The 19,860-nt window shown below is 50.8% G+C and overlaps 2 protein-coding genes across 9 annotated transcripts in view; both read right to left on the reverse strand.

The window, feature by feature from the left end:
- Positions 1–2: 2 nt before the first annotated feature.
- On the reverse strand, positions 3–8,018 carry Coro6 (coronin 6). 6 transcript variants are annotated; one of them, XM_075991581.1, is made up of 11 exons: positions 7,607–8,018; positions 6,264–6,513; positions 4,753–4,875; positions 4,214–4,343; positions 3,936–4,117; positions 3,195–3,314; positions 2,131–2,235; positions 1,898–2,043; positions 1,534–1,591; positions 1,194–1,424; positions 3–1,101 (listed from the first exon to the last, which is right to left on the reverse strand). In XM_075991581.1, exons 2-11 carry the CDS (start codon positions 6,459–6,461, stop codon positions 979–981), a joined length of 1,416 nt encoding a protein of 471 aa, XP_075847696.1. In that variant the 5' UTR covers positions 6,462–6,513; positions 7,607–8,018; the 3' UTR covers positions 3–978. The 6 variants fall into 6 exon arrangements, with proteins under 6 accessions (XP_075847696.1, XP_075847694.1, XP_075847695.1 ...); XM_075991579.1 differs by having other exon boundaries at positions 3–1,104; XM_075991580.1 differs by lacking the exon at positions 3,195–3,314 and adding an exon at positions 2,666–2,785 and having other exon boundaries at positions 7,607–8,015.
- Positions 8,019–11,047: 3,029 nt separating this feature from the next.
- The window catches only part of Ssh2 (slingshot protein phosphatase 2), a 239,868-nt gene continuing 231,055 nt past the window's right edge, over positions 11,048–19,860 (reverse strand). For all 3 annotated transcript variants that reach the window (XM_075991586.1, XM_075991585.1, XM_075991587.1), the window contains one exon: positions 11,048–17,165. In XM_075991586.1, the coding sequence (XP_075847701.1) occupies positions 15,081–17,165 (2,085 nt within the window). In that variant the 3' untranslated portion in view covers positions 11,048–15,080. The remainder of the gene's footprint in view (positions 17,166–19,860) is intronic.

Below are 19,860 nucleotides of genomic sequence, written 5' to 3' on the forward strand. Positions count from 1 at the left end.
GATGCTTTTCTACCTAACTTTATTAGGGGAGGGGTGCTGCGGTGGGTGGGAGGTGGGGGTCTTTGGAACCTCAGTGCAAAGATGGCTGACCTAGGGTAAGAGACTGCCTGGCGAGTTCTCAGCCCAGCTTGCATTTGCTGGGTTCCCCAGGATCCCAAAAAGGGAATGGGGTGGGGGGAGCCGTCCATGTAGGAGGCACAGACTTGTACTTAGTAAATCATTTCATTAATTATGCCTCAGTATTTTTATAGACTCAGCAGAGTGCTGGAGGCAGTGTGTGTGTGTGTGTGTGTGTGTGTGTGTGTGTGAGAGAGAGAGAGAGAGAGAGAGAGAGAGAGAGAGAGAGAGAGAGAGAGAGAGAGAGACCTTATGCCAGTTCTCCTGAGATTTCTCTGGTGGGGTATGTCTGTCTCCAAGAAGCTGCCATCTTTGGAAGTGGGAAAAGAGGAGAGCCCTGTGCCATGGATGGGATGGGTGAAGCCAGTGGGTCAGGCTTTGCCAGCAATAGAAATGGGGTGCTGCCCATCTGCCCCCACATACTGTGAAGGAAATCAAGTGAGCTTATTAGGAGAAATGAGGGGATTTTCCTGAGACTCTGGGGATATGTGTTGAGATCCACGTGAGGTCAGCCCCAGGCATCGCACTAACGCTAAGCATTTCCCCTGCCCAGGGTAAGGGACAAGGGACATCACCTCACCACTAAGCACCGTTACTAAGGCCGGCATTATCCCAGGCTCCCTCTAGGCCTAATCCTGTAAAGTCTAAAGTCGGGGCCTAGTACGGAGCTCAGTCCTTGCCACTTACGATCCCCATGTCCAGGCCTCCCGCGAGGGATGCAGTTTCTTTTCTGGTCTCCCCCCTAACCCCAAGCCCAGGAAGCAGGGTACGGAGTTCCAGACCAAAGGTCGGCGATGCCAGTCTGTGCGCCCTGCTCCATCGGATCTGCAGCGTGCAGAGCTTCGCAGCAAATACGTCAGGCTAGTCCGTGCCATCCACCAGCTCACACAGCATGTTTTCCAAAGCAGTAATGCGCTCCTCCTGGGCTTGCACTCGCTCGCGAAGGGCCTTCATCTCCTCCAGCAGTGTCTCCAGGGTGTGCTGCTGCTGATACACGGAGGACGGAGGAGACCATGGCAGAGAGCAGGAGGCAGCGGGCAGAGCTAGGGTAGAGCGGGTCAGATCTGAGAGCTTACCGACAAAGGGGAGTCGCTGGCTGACTGGCTGCGCCGGGGACCAGCAGGCGGACGCGCATCTAGGATGTTGCGCTTGGTGATCCGGAGCTCGCGGTGTTTGGGGGGTACATATCCTTCTTTCAGCGAAATGAGTACAGGTTCTGCATCCTGACCCGATAGCCACTCATCTGCTTCCAGGGCTGGCTCAGGGCCGGGCGTATCTGGGTATAGGTCGTCCTGGAACAGGTCCGACTGAGGGGTAGAGTGGACAAGAGGGCCGGTGTGAGCTGGGCACCGACCGGATTGCTGCCTTTTGATGCTTTCCAACCACCCCCCTTGCCGAACTCCTCTCCTTCCTCACCTTTCGAGGTACGGTCATGACGATGGGTTCACACTTTCGTTCATGTAACTTGTAGAACCTATGAGGAAAGGGAATTCAACACTCTTGCTGTCTCCCTGTTCTTTTTAAAGCCCCATGCCTGGGACTAAGGCACTGGAAGCCAATACGCCGAGTAACTACCGTGTACACTGAACTTTGCACACATTATCAGTTTTGGGGTAAAACACCTTGGGTGGAATGCCAGGCTAGTGGGTGCTGGGACAGTCCCTGAAAAAGTCCAGTGTGGCTCCCTTCTCTTTTGGCAGCTCAGTTAGGGGAAGACCTGGAGAGCAAGAGCTGACATGAGGAAGAGGGGCAGGAGGATAGAAAGGACTGAAGTGCTGACCTGGCAATTTCACACTTGCTGACATCCAGTCCCCTCTTGGGCATGAAACCCATGCCCCGCTGCGGCTCTTTGCTGCTGAAAGTGTTCAGATAATGCACAAAGGGTGGTTCGTCCGTAATTTCAAAGTACCGAATGCTACTGTCACCCTGCAAAACCAGTCAATTGAGAGGCATGGACAGACAGGGCCCTCATCTCCATCCCAGCCGTGGTCCTTCCCACCCAGCCTCCAACACCTTGCCACACAAGTAGACAATGCTGGAGTCGGGGTCATAGAACGGCAGGAGCACTCCATTGCTTGTGTCCATCTCCTGCAGGGCCACCGGTTCTTCAAAGTTGTTCTGCCAAGCACAGAAAGAGTGACCAACCCTGTTCACCCTCCCGAGCTGCTTCGGACTTCACTTAATGCCCACTCCCAATCCCATGCATTCCCAAAGCAGATCTGGTGAGACCCACAGGCTCTCTTCTAGACTTTCTCATTCCGTTTCCCTGGCACAAGTATACCCTGTGCGGTTGCATGCAGTCACAGCAAACCACCCCCAGGGACTAGGCATCACCAGGAGGGGGCGCCAGCGCGAGCTCCTTCAGGCGACGCAAAAAAAAAAAACAAAAAACAAAAAAAAAAAAAAAACTGGACAGTGTCGGGTGTGTGAGGTGGCAGCAACCTTCAGCCCTGTCAGAATGGGCATACCCTGCGGGTGCGGGGCGTCTGGCCCCTCGCCCGTGATGCCAGCCCCCGGGGCACACACCCCAAGCCTCCAACTGTGTTACCGGGTCCCACAGGCCTAGCTCTCGCTGGCTCATGCGGGTGAATCCCGTGGTGAAGATATGACCCAGCCGCGTGAAGACAGCCCGCATGGGCCTCATCCCCTCGTGGGCTGCAAACCTCTCCTGGTGGGGGAGGGGGAGAAGGGAGGAGCATCACCCTACTGCCTGCCTTGGGGAAGATGGAGATCTGAGCAACCACCTTGCCAACCTGAGTGTGGGGTGGGCGGGGGAAGGGTCCTAAGAATGAAGTTTCACAGAGGTCTGTGGCAGGACCCTGGCCTGGAGACTTATCAGGGCGGGGACCGAGCAGGAGGTGCGGAGCTCTCAGCAGGTCCCAGACCTTAGGCACTCTCAAGGGCTGATCGATCCCTGGGGCAGGCGATGTCTGCTGGCTCCCTGGGGTTGCAGTGGGGCTTTACACACAAGGGAGCCCTGTGCTCCGCCTGGGCCTCTTGGGCCTGGCCACCGCTCGGGAGGGTGCTCCTGGCTGATCCTGCAAAGCGAGCCATTGCGCCGGCTCGGCCTGGCCTACCGGGTCCCAGAGTGCGAGTTGCCGCTCACTCATCCTGCTGAAGCCGGTGCTGAGCAGCTTCCCGTCTGCGGTGAAGACGGCCCGCAGCGGGCGGGCGCCCTCGTGAGGCCGGGCTCGCTCCTGCTCGCAGGGTTAGTGGGTTAGAGTACCCGCCCACCCAACCGCCCCTGGCCGCTCCCAGTCGCGCCACGCCTGTGCTCCACGCAAACATGCACATCCCCAAACCCAACACCCCAGGTTAGACAGAGGCTGGCCAGGACAGGGGGACAGGGCCATTGCCCTCCCAGGGGCATGCAAAGCTTGAGGATTGTTTCATCCCCACCCAGTGGGTCAATGGGTGCGAAGGGAGTCAGTCCGAGTTCAGGTCCCTGTCCCTGGAAGATGGCGTTGGCTATCTGAGAGGAGAGGGTCCCGGAGCTCAGGTTTCATGCAGGTTCTGGTTGGAGGATGTGGTTTCCAGCTTCTCCCCTCAATCTAAAGGCAAGGAGCCCTCCTCGGGAGCTCGAGATGCATGGGAGAGGAACGAAGAGGGGCAGGCAGAGGCTTGCAGTCTGGGGGCTTACTCAGGGCAGGGGTTGAGACTGTAAAGCCTTCAGGGGATGCGGGGGTCTTGACTAATCTCTGGAGTAGGGATTGGACAGGTAAGAGCTGGGACCAGAGGCTCTGATGACAGTGGGTATCAGATGCTATCAGCTGGTGTCCAGCAAGGGGTGCTAGGGAGTAGTCAGGCCAGGCACTCACCGCAACCACCTGACTCTTCCGGGGGTCAATGATTCGCAGGGTCTTGTCCTTGCAGGTAGTGGCTAGCAGGCTACCATTGCTGTTCCAACACACACTGTGGATGACGTCAGGGTGTATGTCGTCCAGGCTCAGCAGGACCTCCCCAGTGCCCACATTCCAGATGATGATGACATTATCACCACCTGTCCAGAGTGTCCAGGCCTGGTCATCCGGGCCCCCACCTTCCTCGCTCCCACCCTCATCTATGGTCGGGACCCTTCTCTTAAATGTCCCCAGACCTGCGCTGAGCAGGACATTCCTGGCAGTGGGGTGCCAAGAGAGGATGCCCACACGCTTGGAGTGGCCCTCGAGTGTGATGACAGGTTCGGTGATGTTGCGCACGGGGGTGTAGTCTGGAATCTGCCACACCTAGGTAGGAAGAAAAGGCAACAAGTAGATGGATACAGGATAGCTCCGCCCCCTCAATTGGCCCTCTTGAGTGCTAAGTGTCAAGTACAGGATAGTGTAGTGGTGTGGTGGTGCCTGGGGAACAGAAGCAGTTGTTCAGGACCAGGGAGCATTGCCAGCTCTCCAGAGACCTCCCCATTCACTCTGTCAGGAAAAAGTCCAGAGTGCTGTACCCCTTCTCTTAGGGCCCCAAGTTGACCATGATAATAGTTCTAGGCGGTGCATTCTGGGAGGGAGTGGGTATGTATTTAACTAAAAATAATCCGGGAACCGGCAGGGTAGGGTAGGGTAGGGTAGGTGCCCTTCCCCAGCACAGGTGAGACACCTCTCTGTTCCCCTACCCAGCTGGCAGCATCCACCTGGCTCCTACCATGACAGTGGTGTCGTCTGAAGCACTGGCGATGACGTTGTCATTGTGTGGGCACCAGTCAATGTCCAGCACAGGGCCAGTGTGCCCAGTGACCAGTGGGTAGTTCTTATCCACACGTCCTGTCTGGAGGGGTCAGAGAAGGAGATGTGGGACCACTTTTGTGTGTGTGTGTGTGTGTGTGTGTACGCACACATGTGCACTCACTGGGACCTGGCACTTGCTAAGCAACTGCTAAACTACTGAGCTGCATCCCCAGGCCCTCCTGGATGTGGTTTTGGAGTGGTCACTGCATTTGCTGACCCATAGATTCCGTATCATCAGTTTTCTTTTTGCAGACATCTCAGCCTCTTATCCAGTTTGCTCTCTGAACTCTGCTGAACAGCACGGAGTGAAATCATTTGTACCAGGGAGTCTGATTCAGAGAGGCATGGCGACTTAACAAAGCACCCACAGCAAGACACTAGAACACAGACTTGAATTAAACCCAGTGTTCTCCAAAAGACACCTACTTGGAGAAGGACTTCCGTTTTTAAATATAAGGTCTCATTATGTTTATTAGCCTACGTTGGTCTTGCCTTGGTCTGCTCAATGTTGGGCTCACAGGCATGGACCCCCACACCCTGTGAGGAGGCTGTACTTAAGCCTGTTCCCCAAGTTGGGATCTGTGGGAAGCTCCTAAAGAGACTGAAGTGAGCAACCTGAGTGCGGCGTCCTGGTTCCTACAGCAGGTCCTTCCTTCCCTTGGTTACACCTGGAACCACAAGCAGGCAATCCTGGTGCCCAATGCCCCTTAGCCAGGGCTGGGGGCCCACTTTTCTTTATCTCCATCAACTGATTTTGGGAGCTGTGAAGACTCTGCAGGGTTGGCACTGGCCCAGACCATGCAGCCTGGGAGAGGGGGTGGTTAAATGGCATTGGAATGGCAGTCACACAGGGGAGGAGGTGGCTCTGGCTGGTGTCTACATTGTCCGGGGTGAGTCATGGGCTATTGTCAGGCCTCTTCCTGACCCTGCCACGTGTGGGGCCTCCTCTAGCAAGGTCTACGGGTCAGTATCTAGATCAAGGCTATGTCTGCTTTGGGGTCTCTACCCCGGGATGGAGACGGCCAAGTGTCTGCGAAGGTGACAGTCACTGCCTGGCCCCTTTTCCTAGTGTGCAGAGGAGGACTCTGGCTTTATGTATTTTTTCCTTTCATTTAATTTTCATTCTACCCCAGTACCAGAACCAGAATCTAACACATTCTCTCTCTCGTACTGGTGAAAACTAAGGTCAGAATCTGACTACTTGGCTCTGCACCTGACCAGCTCCACCACTAGCTCTCATCTTGGTCCCTGCTGGGAACAGGGGCTGCATGGCCTAGAGGGTGAGCATAGGCCACTCCGATATTGCTGCTCAGGGAGGGGGAGGGGAGAGCGGCCAATTCACAGAGACTGCCCTTCTGATGGAGGACTGGATTCCAGCGAGGCAGCCCAGGGGTCCCAGCCAACCGGTTCCCTTCCCTCACTCCTCACCTTGGCCAGAGGCAGGACAATGAAGGCACCCCCACCTCCAGCTTCTACAATAATGGCTAGAAATTTGGGGTTGACGGCACAGAAGGCGCTGTCCCATGTGACCTTGGATACCCGGATGTCCTCATAGGCCTGGTCGGCCTTTGCTGCCTGACCGAACACATGGCGGAACTTGCTTTGCCGAACCACTCTCCGGCTCATGCCTGGAGCAAAGATCTGGGATGCAGAGCCTAGAGGTCCTTGATCCTGCCAACTGCGAGAGGGAGGAGGAAGTGAGCATTATCTGGTAAGGAGCAGGGGGTTTTCTTCAAAGTGATCAAGGTAGGAAGGCAGATCTTTGTTGCCTGTCAAATGTTTGAGAGGCTAGGATGGGGAGTCTGGCCACTTAGACACACAGGCTAGGGGTAATGGAGGCTGACAGGACTGAAGCTTGCTGCGGAACAGAATGTTTTGAGGAGCAGTATCAGTGGGTCTCCTCCTGCTGCTGGCCATGGATGAGCACTTTTTTGCAAGTGTTTATCTCTCCTAGAGATTCACTACTCAACATACTCTCTGGTAGTCACTGGACCTTAGTTCAAGGTTAGCTGTGGGGCTAGGACTCCCGCCCTCAAAATCCCAAATTCACATCTCTGGCAGAGTTCAGGCACATGTGTCTTTTTCTACAAATTTGCCAAGAGAAACGTTCGTTCCTCTGGTTAGCCTGTTTCAGCCACTGTTTCCTCCCGTGGTGGGGGGTGGGGATGTGCGGGAGTGGGCAGTATAAGGTGGCTCTCCCTTCCGTCCACTTCACCATGCCCAGGCTTCTCTGAGAAGCCCGATTATGGTCAAGTGACATGAGTATCATACTTTAGCCTGTTTTTTTTTAGTGTGTTGCCTGTGCCTGCGCTGGGGCTTCTAGTAGGTTCTCCTGAGAGTGGCGGTCCTTGACCCCATCGGCAAGGACCGCAAGGACCAGATGTGTACCAGTGAGGAGGTGAGGTCCTTTTTTCTGGAGCCAGGCCCTTAGTTATGCCACTTTTCCCAAGGGGGCACACCAGGCTCTCCCAGAGGCCAACTGTTTCCTGGCCCTCCCCAGCCCGGGCATCCCTGTGCCCTTCAAACCGCTCCTGCAGCCCCAGGCCTAAAGCCCGGCCTACCCGCACCCTCCTCTAGCCTCCTGCTCTGGCAGTGAGTTCTTGTGAGACTAGGTGTCTCCTCGCTAGCTGCTTGTCCGGCCAAATATAGACACCAAGTCCGCCCTGCCGGACCGAATTTAGCGGCGGGGAAGGGGGGGCGCAGACCTCTGCCCCCTCCAGAGACCCCGCCCGCTCCGTTGGCTGCGGGGGCGGGGGCGGGGAGGAGGGTACCTGGTCCTAAGCCGGGCGGGGGTGCTCTCGCGGCGACTCCTCTGTGGAGTGGGCCGGGGTTCGCGGGGGGCCGAGGGAGGTGTCGGCGGCGCGTCCGGGGCCGGGCACTGGGTCGCGCGTTCAGGCCGCTGCCTGCGGCTCTCAGCTGCCTGCCGGATCCGCTGCTGTCCCAGCTGCTGCTGCCATCAACCTGGGGGGGCGGGGCCGAACGGGGGGGGCAGGGCCAGGCCAATGCGGTCACGCCCTGTCCAGCGCGGGAAAGTCCTGCGTCTCAACTTCGCCTGCCCCGGTAAAATGGGAAAAGTAAGTGTGCGTGTGCTTGAGGGGTGTGCGTGCCCCGTGTCTCCCTCCACCCCTCGTATGTAGGTTCGGGTGGCCCAGGCGCTCTGTCCAAAGCGGGACACCGAGACTGGGAGCCACCGCGAGTGATCAGGTGCCTGAGCGCCGCATTCTTGCCGCAATCGCACAGCTAATTTAGTCGTTCCCAGCGGGCGGGGCTGTGGGGCTGTACAGCCAGGACCGGCTGGGAAGAGGCCCTAGAAGATGCTCTGGGGAAATCGCCTCAGTCGCTTGATGAAGTTCTAGGCTGGCCCAGGGTAACTGAGAGGCTATGGCTTTTATTAATAGCGATAGCAATCGTTTGAGAACAGTATAGGTGTTTCACCCCATTCTAATAAGTGGAACCCTCTAAGGTTCCACGGAGCACGGCATGAAGCAGGAAAGTTCAGAGACCAGGCAGAAAAAACAACTAATCCCAGCATCAGGTTCAAGGGGAAAAGGCTGGCAGATATTTGGCCACATTTTAGAGGTCAGAGGGACCAACTCTGAAGATGAGGGCCTTTGTTTGAGCCGGTTCCTCTAGTCTAGGACAGAATTCCCTCACTCCCACGACCTACAGGTCTGAAGTACTTACTGTTCAAGGTCAAGGAGATAAAATACAGCCTGTGAAGATCAGCCAGTTCCTGGAGTTGCTGTTTACCCAATGCCTGCTTGTGGTTTCATTTCTTCCCTCCCAGGGCAGTATGGGGGTCACTTTCAGGCTGCACATAGAATCGGTCTTCTGCATGGCAGGGAAGAGAGGAAAGAGAGAAAAGGGAAGGGAGGGGAGAGAGGAGAGAGAGAGAAGAGAGGAGAGAGAGAGAGAAGAGAGGAGAGAGGAGGAGAGGAGAGGAGAGGGAAGAGGGAAGAGAGGGGAGAGAGGAGATAGGAGAGAGGAGAGGGAAGAGGGAAGAGAGAGGAGAGAGGAGAGAGGAGAGGAGAGAGAAGAGAAGGGGAGATAGGAAAGGGAGAGGGAAGATGGAAGAGAGGGGAAAGAGGAGAGAGAAGAGAAGGAAGAGAGGAGAGGGAAGAGAGGAGAGAGAGAGGAGAGGGGAGAGAGGAGAGGGAAGAGAGGAAAGAGGGGAGAGGGAGGGTAGAGGGGAGAGAAGAGATAAGAGGGAAGAGAGGGGAGAGAGAGGAGAGGGGAGAGAGGAGAGGGAAGAGAGGAAAGAGGGGAGAGGGAGGGTAGAGGGGAGAGAAGAGAAAAGAGGGAAGAGAGGGGAGAGAGGAAGAGGGGAGAGAGAGTGTGAGGGTGCCTACAGGCGGCTTTGTTTTCAGGAGAGGTCTAGGTGTTCAGTGGCTTGTAGAGAAACAGAACCAGAAATGGTTGGTGCTACAGAAATGATTGATGGCTTCTATGTGTGTTTGTGCAGCCATGAGGATGGATAGAGTCTTTTACCTTAAGATTCCAGGTACGTGGTTAGGCAGACTAGACTCAAATGACTAGTTGCTTCTTTATGATACTAATAACTCACGTTGTTCTGGGAGAACTACACTTATTAACATTCTGGTAATCCAAGTTTGGTTCCCAGAACCCACACAGCAGCTCACAGCCATGTATAACTTCAGGTTTTGGGCATCCAACACCCTCTTCTTGCTTCCACAGGTACCAGACACACATTTGTTGCACCAACATAAATGCAGGCAAAATATCCACACATATAAAGCTAAAAACAAAACAGCAGTCAGGGGAAGAAGCCACCTGGGCTTGGTACTCCACAGAGCTGTTAGTGGGCTCTGAGCTGCAATCCATGAGGCCAACAGGGATTTCATTTCATGATCTCATTTCCTGAAAGAGACCTAACAACAGAGACATGATTTGGTCCATCTGCTTTGGCTACAAAGCCAAGACAACATATTTTGGCTAGTCAGAAGCCCGAGCACTCCTGGAATGTTTTGAGAAGTGACCGTACCTTCACCGTCATGGACACCCTCTAGAGAACAGTGGCATGTCACGCTCCTGACTTGCCTGATTCAGAAAGAGGTAGGTTGGAGTTTTCTTTGGAAACATAAGCAAGTTTGGTTGGCAGTTGGGCAAGTAATACTCGAGCTTTCCCTGGACAGCAGTGCTGCACCTAGCATCTCATCATGTGTTTGTTGAAAGGGCAGAAGTGGGGACCTAGCCAGATGTACCCATTGGCTCTGTCTCTCTTGCACCATTGATGTATACGAAAAACTTATTTTTGATTATGTGTATGTGGGGGGTACACATAAGCATGGGTGTTTGTGGAGGAGAGTGGCTTTAGATCCCTTGAAGCTGGATTTGTGAGCTGTTTTATGTGGGTGCTGAAAACGGAACTCAGGGCCTCTGGAAGAGCCCTTCCACCATCTCTGCAGCCCAGTGCGGTTTTCACCGTGGTGGAAACTTGTTCTGCATTGATGTCCGGTGAGGTCACTCACCCGGCAAATCCGGTCCCTGCTAAGGCAGGGCACTGCAGACGTCCCACAACGGTCACTCTGCACCACAGATGGGGGGAGAATTTTGCTTATTCATTCTAGCACTCAGGTGACTGCTTTGGTGAGCACCTCTCTGACTGGCCAAGTCCTCAGCCTGGCACCAAGCTGGAGCCTCCTTGGCTGCAATTTTTGGTAGCCCTGCTTCCTAATCAGTCTTTTGTGTAAGGTAAGTTATATACATGCGCGCGCGCGCGCACACACACACACACACGCACACGCACACATTTATCCCTACTCTATCAGAGTTCTTCAGTGCATGCCCGACTGAACTGTGCTATTTTGTTTGTGTCAGTGCTTTCTTCTAACCTCCCCACCTTCCCCAGCACCCTCCTCCTTTGTTGCATTTGAAGTACACATTTTGTCTTCAAAATAAAAATTTATTCAATCTGTAACAAGAACATTGAATTTGCACATCTGCGCACAAGTTCACATTTAAAAACGGCGGAGCACATCAGTAATAATAAAAACAGCTATGATACAAGTGGGACATCCCAACCACCAGGAAGATTAAGGAAGGAGATGAGACCACTCTTTATATTCTGCTTTAAATGCCTCAAAAAGGTCCCAGAGATTCCAGGGAGCACCTGCTTTTATTTAATAAAATGAGAGCATAGAAGTTTGGGGGTAGCCTGGGCAAAGGTAACAGTCAGTGCGAGTCTTTTGGACTTGTTTGAACAAGTCTTAAAAAACAAAGTCTGAAAAAAAAGGCGGGGGGAGGTGGGGAAGGCACCTTTAGCTATGCCAAACAAATCACAATCAAATAAAACATAAAACCAAACAATTCCCAATGGGTGTACTGACTAGGAAACATTACGTCAGGTCCTCAGTTTTCCATTTGGGGCATCAGCTCTCTGTGGGCAGGGCACTGCCACTAGCATCGCTGTGAAGACAGATTGGTGGCACCAACCATATACCTCTTGGTGGTAGGGGAAGGGGCTCTTCAAGCTAAGGGGCGATTCCAGTTTAGATCCCCCATCCTGGATCTCTGGGACACCGAGATGAGGCTGGTTCTCTTCATAGCAGAAGCCAGGCCTAGTTCCCTCCGCTTCAGGCTGGAGTACAGAAGCACCGTGCAGTAGCTCTCCATGGCATCATCAAGAAATCCCAACGCCCGGGGAGAAGGAGTGTGCAGCTTCCTGCTTTGGTGGAAGGCCTCTTCCTAACATGGGTGCCAGATGAGTTGAGGCAACACATACACTTATGTCCAATACATGCTTTATCTTTTTAGTTTGGAAGGGATAACAATGTCCATGATGTTTTAAGTTGGATTGGTGCTGAAACAATGAAAATGTCACCTTGTCTACCACCGAAAATTGAAAATGAAACCACCATACTAGCCATTCACCATCACGACCATCACTATGGAGACACACCAGTACTGAGGAAAAAAAGACTGCTGGATGCAGTGCCGGACACAGACGGAGATCAGCCACATCTGACCCATTTATCCACAGGGGCTGACGATAATATGGCATTTCTCTGGGGAAGGACTCACAGGACAGGCATGGCTTCAATGCCTGAGTGGCCACCAAGATGATGCATATTTTAATACTTACAAAGTAAACAAAGTATCCACAAATAGTTTGAAAAAGCCCCCAAAATGGCTTTTCTTTAAAATGCCCTTAAAACTTTTTGCATAATGCTTTCTTAGAAAAAAAAACCCAACTCCCACAGAACATCTTTACTAAGTGAAACCCTCGGGTGAAGACTCTTATGAGCTGTGGTGCCAGAGGCTTCTTAGATGAGGCATCTGGGCTCAGGAGCAGGAGGCCTTAGAGCCTGGGATGTATTCCCAGGCTGTCCCTGGAGCTCTTGCTAGTTCTCAAAATGAGAAAGAAGAAAAGAGTGGCAGAGACAAAGGCACAGAACAGGAAAACACTTAAGATCCCGAAGAGGTGGCATGCAGGAGGAAATGTGTTAAAAAGAGCAAGAGGAAACCAAATGGGACGTGAGTGCTCCTTACTGTGCTGGGTCCTCTCCCACTCCCCGTCCAATCCCCAGGCACTGACGTGTCAGCCCAGCCTGGTGAGGTGCTCACATGTGTGCTCACGCTCTCCCAGGACCACCGAGGACTGCAGTGAAGATAGAGAGGCATTGGAGCAGGAGCTGAAGTACTAGTTAAGAGGTCAAAGCCTTTCCTGCTCATCTGTTCACCAGTCAGGTCTGGGCTTTCAATAAACAGAAAAGGCAAACAGGCAATCAAATTATCAAAAGTTGAAGTTAAAAAAAAGTCCTCAACAGCTTATTATGTACCTGCCTTAGCCATGAACATGACTTAAGAACACCCAAATGTGGGGGTTTGGGAGGGCTGGCAAGACCCTTTGGCATAGATGACTTGTATACCCTGTGTGAGATATCTGGGTAGGTGAGTGAAATGGTAAGAAATGTCATTAAGAAGGAAGACAGCACAAGATGGTTTCTCCCATTCTTTGAAACAGAAACAGGTATCCCCTCCCCCCACCGCCACCCCAAGCATCAGAGGGTTTTCTCTTAGTCTCTGCTATGAGAAATGCTTTCTATATTGGCAAATGAGAGGATAGTGGCCATTGTTGATAATGTGTGGCATATAGATGTCACTTTTTTGAGACAGGGTCTCACTCTGTAGCTTAAGCTGGCCTCCAACTCACAGAGATCCTCCTGCCTCAGTCTCTCAAGTGCTGAGGTTAACGATGTGCACCACTATACCCAGCTCTCATTACTTTTGGTGACGCTACTACCCCCCACCTCCACGCAAACACTCCTCACTCTGCCATAACCTCCTGTCCTCCCATCGTATTGGTGGACAGGGCTCTTTAGCACATGAGCCCTGCGATCCACCATCTTGCCTCCCAAGCCACCCTCACGCTGGTACCTACCATGTAGTGAGACAACACATAAACACCCAGGGCTCACAAAGCTGAGATTTAAAGGAACCCAAGACAGCACAGGTATACGCAACTTCAACACCATACGTTTTCAGCAGCAGGCCTCTAACGGCCTCCTGGCAATGACATTATACCCAACCATGGCTTTAGCATGGCAACTGGATCCACACTGGACAACTTGAAAATGGCCCCAGTTCCCTTCTGATGAGCTGTGGTGGGTTACTGGGTTCTCTCACTTCAGGCTGGACTCAGAGGCTTATCTACAGCAGACCCTCCAGTGTGAACATCAGCACATTAGCAACGAAGCAATGGCGTCCTAAATGGAAGCTGCGCCCTTGGCTGAGCTGCCCCAAGCATCAGCCCTACTAAGAGGCTACTTTGAGCAATGCACATATTGCCTGGCTGTGCAAACAATGTTCCTGGACTTTAGCATTCCGGGTACTCTAATGGGGGCCTGTAGGGGTTTTTGAAGAGGAAGTGCATAATTTGGCAGGAGCTGGCAATTAGAAGTTTCTACTTAAAACAATCAAAGTCACCATCAATATACTACCAACAACTGTCTGCTCACTTCTGGTGTCTCTCTGTTTCCAGTTGCAACTCTACTCCTTAAAAAGAATAAATCAGAAAAGATCCCACAATATTAACAATAAAACATTAAAAAAGTGACATTATATACATAAATACTGTATATGAACTATAGAGAAAAGACAAATCTTCCAGGAAAATGAGGAAAAAAACAACAACTTATGTCAAGTGTTAACAGGGATAACATAGAAAACTGTGTTCAATAGGTTATAGGTATGTAATGTAACAATTAAAATATAATCTGTGAAATTAAGAAAGAGGCAGATAGGGAAAACAGCAAGAGAAGAAAGTGAATTGGAAAGCTATGGCCATTAAACTCTGAAGGCCCACAGAATATTCAAGTAATGGAAGGGTTAAACCCCACGTATGTATTCATTTTACAAGAACACACTGACTTTGCTGTTTTTCAAACCTGTTTCCAGGTCTTTAGTTTGGAGGCTGTGGCAGAGCCCGTCACCTGGTAGAGGGGCCAGGCCCCACCTGTGTGGATTCCACTAACCTAGAAGTCACTCAGTGGCTGCTTTTCCACCTTTGCTTCAACCTTCTCTCTTAATGTGTCTCTCTCTACAGATGACCTTGAGTTTTGCTTAGGGTCCCCTTAGATTTTCAGATTGTTTTCTTGGGGAAAATTATTTACTTTGTAGAATTCTATCACCAGGCCAATCGTTAATCCCTTTATCACAATGATTGATATACTTTGGGATACCAGGAGAAATGGAGTCTCAACTGCCTCTTAGAGCACAGCAGAACCTGCAACTTCATGAACTCCAAAGGAAGCAGCGGCTTCCCTCCGCCCTCAGAGGGCAGGCTGTCTCAGGCCTGGTGAGCCATCTCCACTCCCGAGCCTCAGTGCTACCTACCCTGTTTCTTTCCCTCAGCCAAGCAGGCAGGTCTTTCTCAGAGGGCAAAATAAGGAGACAGTGGCAGTTGATTGAAAAACAGCAATTTGCCTTTGATAAAGGTGCTCTTTGAAAAAAATTTTTTGAGGTTTGAATTTTTTTAAAATAAAAAATGCTAAAATGATCTTGCCTTTCAAATCAGTACACACTCATGTGTGCACAAACACACATGCACGCATGTACACGCGCGCGCGCGCACACACACACACACACACACACACACATGAAAAACCCAAACCCTGCATGAGCCAGGAGCAGTAAAATGACCAAAATATTATAAAATTAACCAATAAAGTGCATGTTCCTTCCATATCCCACCGCCCTTTACAAACGCCGTGTGCAGGCTCAGGATCACATGGTGTTATAGAAAGGGTTGGTTGTCCGTTTTTTCTCATTTGCTCTTTTCAGTCTCCTAAGGGGGTGAGTTCTGCCATGTTGCTGGCGGGGTGCCACAGCCAGCCCTGGAGCAGGGCCTGTACACTGCAGGCCCTGTGTCTGTAGCAAAGGAAGGCCTACTTCAGAACTAGTCAATTCTGGTCTTGCCTTGGGGAGCAAACACTGCTGGCTGTACCCAAATTCTTTGGCATACTGCACAAGGGGCCTCTCCACTGGCTTGCTCTGTGCAATACACTCTGTTGTTTTGAGCTGCTCTACAAAATACTTGGTGGGCTGTGGGTTCTGGTGGGCACCTGGGCTTTCTAAGGGCTCCTGGGCCATCAAGGCATGCATGCCCGAGTCTGTTCTGATGAAGGGCTGAAGCAATTTGAGATGAGGGGGTTCCGAGGAGACAAGCTCTCTCTCCGCTAAGTAGTCTTTACAAAGGTCCAGGTAACCCAACTTGGCAAGAGAAGCTGAGCGCCTCATTTGTGATGTTTTGGTGAGCCCTGCCTGGAAGGTCACTCGAGTCTCAATTTCTTTAGCGCGCTCCTTCACCACGCCAGGGCTGTGGCTGAGATTTCTTATATTTTCACTACTAGTGCTGTGTGGGATTCTACAGGCTTCAGGTGACGGGTCCAGTTTTCTCTGTAACACCCCAGCACTGTCACCAAGTTTGTTAATTAAATTTAGGTCTTCATTACTTAACTGAGATAACTTGTGTGCCACTCCACCGCCACCTGAAAGGAAGCCCTCCTGGCTGTCTTCCCGGCTGACCTGCTCTGTAGACGGCTCGCTGTCTGTGGTGCTGCTCTGCTCTGTGCAGCCTTCCAGGTGAACCACAGACTGGGGATGCAGGTAATCCAAGTTGATGGATGCTATGTGGGTACTGCCACTCACCAAAGGTGCTGCTTTCTCGAAGGGTGCTGAAGGGCCATTTCCCTTGTCTTCAGGGCTACTTAGCATGGGGGTTGGGTCAGTGAGCCTCTCATACTCAGAGGAAGAGTGAGGCAGAGGTAGCACTTGGGGATGCAGAGGAACCTGGCTGGGGTCCAGAGTCCTGTTCAGGTTTTCATCCAGTGCACAAAACATAGTGACAGATCTCTCCATCTTCACCTTCCTCAGTCCTGGTTTTTCACCCTCTTTGCTGGGTGCTGCTTCACCTCCTGGCTCAGTGTGATCAAGTGTTGTAACTGTTTGTGTGTACTCAATAATTTCTATTCTCTTGGGAAGGGGAAGAGGGATAGCCTGTGTCTCACATTCCTGGTTTGGAATCACAGCTCTCTGTTTCTTCAAGTCTCCTTCCTGCTTCTTAGTTCCAGTATCCAACCCTAGGTAGTTCTGAGGTGTTTGCAAGGAATGACTCTCCCGCTCGGGGGCTGGAGCAGTGGCATTATGTTCACAGTGGGATAGTGGTCCAGCTTCAGACCCACTGCATTTTCCTTTCCCCTTGCTCATCTCTGCTTCTCTGGGGGGAAACGAATGTTCTGGAGTGGTTTCATCACTTTTCCATTTTGGCATAAGGTCTGCCACAGAAGAATCATTCTTAGAGTTTTTGCGATTGGCTAATGTGGCACCTGCAGAGGCAGTACCATGGTGCTCCTGCTCCTGTCGCAGGCGCTCTTCAAACTCCAGGGTGGCTCGCTTCACAGACCCAGGGCACCACTTGGCACCAGGGTGCATCCCTGGGCCCCAGTCATGTTCTTCCTCAACTGGTTCCTCTTCTTCCAAGTCTACTGTGGACGGGTGTGCGATTAGACAGCCTTCTGGGTTGTACTTCCCTGAATCTTCGGCTAGTTCAGGCTGGACTGTACAGAAACTCTCGTCCTGCTCCAAATGCCCAGGTTTGTTCTCAGGGGCATGTGCTCTTTCCAGGGGCAGCTCATGGACGGTGTTCTTCTTTGGTGTATGGCATGGGTTAGAGAGCATATCTCCTTTTAACTGAACCTGCCCAGTGCCTTGACTAATGGATTCAATTTCAGTGACAATTTCTTTGACTGAAATTGCATTTTCTGAGTGAGATTGCATGATGATGTCTGGGCTGACAAGTTCTGAGACTGCCTAAGAAGAGAAAATAGTGAGATGATTATGGCAAATTGTGGCTAATACTTCATTTAGTAATCCTCTGACCCAAGAGAACCTGTCTATCTCTGAGGACATAAGTTATGGGTCCCAGGGGCATAGATTCACTGTTTTCAGACCATGGAAACAAACAAGGAGTCATCATTAAAGGCTAGAGAGAGGAAACTCATTATAAGGTATAACACTGTCTACTAAATTTTGTTCTGTTTACTCAAGCAACATCTTGATCCAGGACCTTGTTTTAAAATGTTCAAATAGTCATGGGAGCTTTTGTAATCCATATTTTCATAGTCCCGTGAGCCTCTAGAATTTAGACCACAAAGAGGTAAACGAAACCTTTCCTAGTTGGCTTATTAACTTCTTTGGTTTTTTTTTTTTAAAGATTTACTTAATTTTGTGTGCATTGGTATTTTTGTCTGTATGTATGCCTATGAAGGTGCCAAATCCCTTGGAACTGGAGTTACAGACAGTCGTGAGCTGCCACATGGGTGCTGGGAATTAAACCCGGGTCCAATAGAAGAGCAGCCAGTGCTCTTTACCACTGAGCCATCTCTCCAGCCCTTTGGCTTATTAACTTCTAATGTGAAAGAAACTTATTCAGGTGATGACCGCAGTTCTTTCAAATGCTTGGTAGCCACCTTCAGTATGCCCAGTGTAGATGGGGCAAGATGGCTGTGGCTGTCACCAGATGTCTGACGTGGAAGATTTCTGCTGTTTGCTCTCACTAATTCTTTTTTTTTTTTTTTTTTTTTTTTTTTGGTTTTTCGAGACAGGGTTTCTCTGTGGCTTTGGAGCCTGTCCTGGAACTAGCTCTTGTAGACCAGGCTGGTCTCGAACTCACAGAGATCCGCCTGCCTCTGCCTCCCGAGTGCTGGGATTAAAGGCGTGCGCCACCATCGCCCGGCTGCTCTCACTAATTCTTACCACATCACTGTTCCTCCTGGCTGCGAGAATCTGCTTTATGTCTGACCTCACAATCTCTTCTAAATTTCTGTTTTTTAAGATTTTTTGTTTTTTGTTTTTAGAGACAGGCTTTCTCTGTAGACCAGGCTGGTCTAGAACTCAGAGATCCGCCCGCTCTATCTCCCTAGTGCTGGGATTAGAGGCGGGCACTAGTGCACCACCATTGGCTTCTTTTAAGATTTTTTTTAAAAAAAATATTTTATTTTTAAGTTTTATTTGTTCTATGTGTAGGATGTTCTATTTGCATGTACACTTGCAGGCCAGAAGAGGGCACCAGATCCCATTATAGATGGCTGTGAGTCACCATGTGGTTGATGGGAATTGAACTCAGGACCTCTGGAAGAGCAGCAGCCGGTGCTCTTAACAGCCCCTTTTAAGATTTTTAAGTCTTCTGTGTAGTGTATGACTGTTTTTCCTGCATACATGTGTACCATGTGCATATCTAGTGTTTATAAAGGTCAGAAGAGGGTATCAGGTCCCCTGAAAATCGAATGGTGAATTGCTGTGTGCCACCACATGGATGCTAGGAATCGAACCCAGGACTTCTTCAGGAACAATCGCTCTAAACTGAGAAGTCATCTCTCCAGTCCTGTTCCAGATAGAACTCTCTACATAGACCAGGCCTTGAACTCTAAGGTCTGCCTGTCTCTGCCTCTCCAGTACTGAGATTAAAAGCATGTACCTGGCAACAATCCTTAAATTTCATGTGGCTCCTTCTGGGAACAGTACCCTTGGCTTGTCAGCCATGTCCCCCAGAAACCTTTGAAACCTTACTCTCAGGTATTTCCTTCCTTTACAAGGTAACAATTCCCGTGGGTTTAGAACAGACACCCCAAACCCAGAAAAAAAATCAGGTTCAAATGCAAAAATATTAAGTTCAAAAACTAGAAATGGCCCTCCTTAAAGTCAGAGCATTACTACTGTCAGCCTGTTTTGCTGACATTTTATGTAAGACTCCAAAATACACCATTTCCTCAGGAATTGTGCTGGTCTTTCTCCTTTAAAAGCATCTCAGCTGGCATAAACAACAAGGTCAGTCTTGCCTGTGGAGGAAATCTGCCAGGACATCAAGCAGAGGTGATCTTGGCAGACCCGGTAAGCCTGGTATGTGCACGGGCCATGGAAGGAGGACTCATATGACCAAGGACTCAGTTGGGAGGGCTATTTCTGTCAGTGCTACTACACTGACTGGTCCATAAAGAGAGCTTACACATTCTGACTTCCCATAGAAACACAATAAAGGCAGAAGACAGAAGTAGAGATAGGAGTTGTTTTGGGTAATTGAGGAGAAGAAATAAAAGATGAAATATGGCAGAAACCATGAGATCTCAAGTATCTCACTAGGGCTGTTAGTACCAACCTCAGTTGGTAAAACATTTGCCTGGTATGCACAGGACCCTGTGGTCAATCCCCAGTACTGCAAAATAAATACATCACAAAAATACAATCAAGTCCATTAAGATTATCAGGGGACATTTTGTATGTTAATCTAAGACTTTGTCTCAAACAGACAAAACAAAACAAAGCAACCTTTTTGATTATCTATGGTATTTCCTTCTACTTCTGAGATGGTTCACAAGAAATCATATATTGCCAGGTACAGTGGTGCATGCTTTTAATCCCAGCATTTGAGAGGCAGAGACAGGTTGATATCTGAGTTCGAGGTCAGCCTGGTCTACAGAGTGAGTTCTAAGGAAAGACAAGGCTACAT

This window comes from Microtus pennsylvanicus, chromosome 11 (genome assembly GCF_037038515.1).
Source record: "Microtus pennsylvanicus isolate mMicPen1 chromosome 11, mMicPen1.hap1, whole genome shotgun sequence".
Classification (NCBI taxonomy): domain Eukaryota; kingdom Metazoa; phylum Chordata; class Mammalia; order Rodentia; family Cricetidae; genus Microtus; species Microtus pennsylvanicus.